This window comes from Ciona intestinalis, unplaced genomic scaffold, assembly GCF_000224145.3.
Source record: "Ciona intestinalis unplaced genomic scaffold, KH HT000044.2, whole genome shotgun sequence".
Taxonomy (NCBI): domain Eukaryota; kingdom Metazoa; phylum Chordata; class Ascidiacea; order Phlebobranchia; family Cionidae; genus Ciona; species Ciona intestinalis.
The window spans coordinates 33,320-35,676 of NW_004190366.2; the positions used below are offsets into that span (position 1 = coordinate 33,320).

The following is a 2,357-nucleotide window of genomic DNA, read 5'->3' on the forward strand; positions in this document are numbered from 1 at the left end:
AGAAATACTGAACCGACATGTTATCCGGTTAACTGATGACCAAGTGCAAAATTTATGAAACCGACCAATATCTAATATACAGATTAATATGCAGCCATTCCAGCATATTGTAGCATGGGATATTAGAATAGAATGATGAATCTTGAATTAAAAACTAGAAATATTGAACCGACGTTATGAGGTTAAATGATGATAGGGTGGGGAGTTATGAGAGTTGAATGAATAAACTTGCTTTATCCTCGCATGGCCGGAAACAACAGTCTAGCCAGCTTTAAGTTACCATGTATGTTGCTCTGAGTTGTTCACGGCGCCAGACTTTTGTATATTGTACAACTTCCATGTTTTATGAGGGTCAGTGTCTGTGTTTTGAGGTGTTTGATTGCTGTTTGGGTGGTGTGGCTGAGCATTGCAATTGTTAATATTGTTAATCCCTTATTAGGTACATAAACATGTGCGTTATCTGTTCAAAGGCCTGTGTGGTTTGAAACTTTCAGGATAAATTTACTTTGTCATATTGATAACATTTAAAAAATACTTATTATTTTTGAGCAAAGAAAACTTTATTATTTTTGTGTGAAATACAGCCATTTGTTTCATTCACCTTATATTTATAAACAAAAGTTACGGTAAAAATTAAATAATTACACGATCTAGTTAACAAAATGTACAACTACTATTCTATTGAACGTACTCCTTCCCACTTAACTACTTGAAACCTTCGTCTTATCCAAACTAACCGTCACTTGACCTGGCTTACAAGGGGTTGTAACAAGAGTTGCCACACAAAAGTAACAACCCTTCAAGTTTAAGCCTCACTTGACATAACAATGACCCTCATTTTAAGACATCTTGAATTTTCAATTATTTTATCCCTTTTTTTAATGCTTGTTCCCAATCTATTTGAATAATATAGATGTAATGTTTAAATGTTTTTGTAAAATGGCACTACTGGATTTTTTCGCACCAGTATCTTGTGCTAAGTGTGATTCGATGAAAACAAAACGTTTTGGTAAACAAATAAATGAATGTGGAAAAAGCTGTTTAACAAACAACATTTGAACATTAAAGTTACATTTAAATAGATTGGAAACAAATAGAAAAAACGGGATTATTTATTTGTCAAACCAGTCAGCACACAGTTTGTATAAATAATGATGTTTGTTAACAAACAATGAACATATGTGTGATGACAAAACAATGTCTGCTTGTTAAATATGGTTCACAACACACTTGGGTTCTCTGGGTCTGTTGGGAACAACAAGGTAATGAAAACTATATATAACATGATATAACATAATTATCTGTTATATTTGTTCCTTCAAATACGATAGCGAAGATCAAATTAATTAAAACAACAAATAAAGGGAATTAGCAACAAAACGGCATTTTTAAAACACGTTATGGGTAAAAACCACTTTAGTAAAAAGTTTCAAACAAGAAGTGTGTCTGCTAAACCCATTGTTTAAGAAGTGTGTAGCAGTTAATATTTACATAATAAACACAAGATGATATAAACTGAACATATAGGTTTAGCATCCAAGCTTTTATCTTACACTTTTTACTCAAGTGGTTTTCGCCCGTACCGTGTTTTAACAACTGTCGTTTTGCCGCTATTTCTTTCTCTTCAATGTTTAAATTAAATATTCGCAACCCACTGTGAGTTACTTCATATAAAGTTTAATAGCAACGCTTTTTAACCAAATGTTTTTTCATTTATCCCCGCAACCCAACTATTTTTCTGCTGATTTTCTTTTTTTTTCGTTGTAAAATAATTTCCGGTATCATATTCGAAAAGATAAATAAATCGATGTTATATTTTCACACCATATTAATTCCAACATGCTTACCGCTAAACAACAAAAATCACCAATCCAACATATTTGTGACATCATAATAACAATTGTTGGCATGACAATGTTGGGTTGTGATCTTAACACATGTATTGTTATGTAACACACGACGTCATTGTTCCTTCAACAAGTTCACACTTGATGTGTTGCTGTAGTGGGAGGGTGGGTTTAAAGGGACAGAAAGTTTTGCTAAGTTTTACAATTTTTAAAAAATAAAAAGTTTTGTCAGATTTTAAAATTTGAAAAAAAACGCACTGTTGTGTGGAGTTGAAATAACATAAGTTTTAAAAAAACTTTCATAAACATGCAAAGCATTTTTAAGGACATTTTTTATTTTAAATTTTTAAAAATAATTTGTAATTACTTTGCAACGCTGTAGTGGGAAAGTGTGTGTTACAAAAAAAAGGTAGTTTTAGTTAGATTTCAAAAAAAGTTAAAAAACGAAGAAAGTTTTTAGATTTTTTAATCCAATTACGCAATATAGTAAAAAAAATGTTAACTTTCAGT

General features: G+C 31.1%; 1 protein-coding gene across 1 annotated transcript in view; it reads left to right on the forward strand.

Moving 5' to 3' along the window:
• Positions 1-2,357, forward strand: part of LOC100185585 (EF-hand calcium-binding domain-containing protein 6-like) — a gene marked incomplete at its 3' end in the record, with an annotated part of 23,443 nt that overhangs the window by 18,380 nt on the left and 2,706 nt on the right. The window contains exon 27 of the mRNA XM_018815191.2: positions 1,140-1,143. Within this exon, the coding sequence (XP_018670736.1) occupies positions 1,140-1,143 (4 nt within the window). The remainder of the gene's footprint in view (positions 1-1,139; positions 1,144-2,357) is intronic.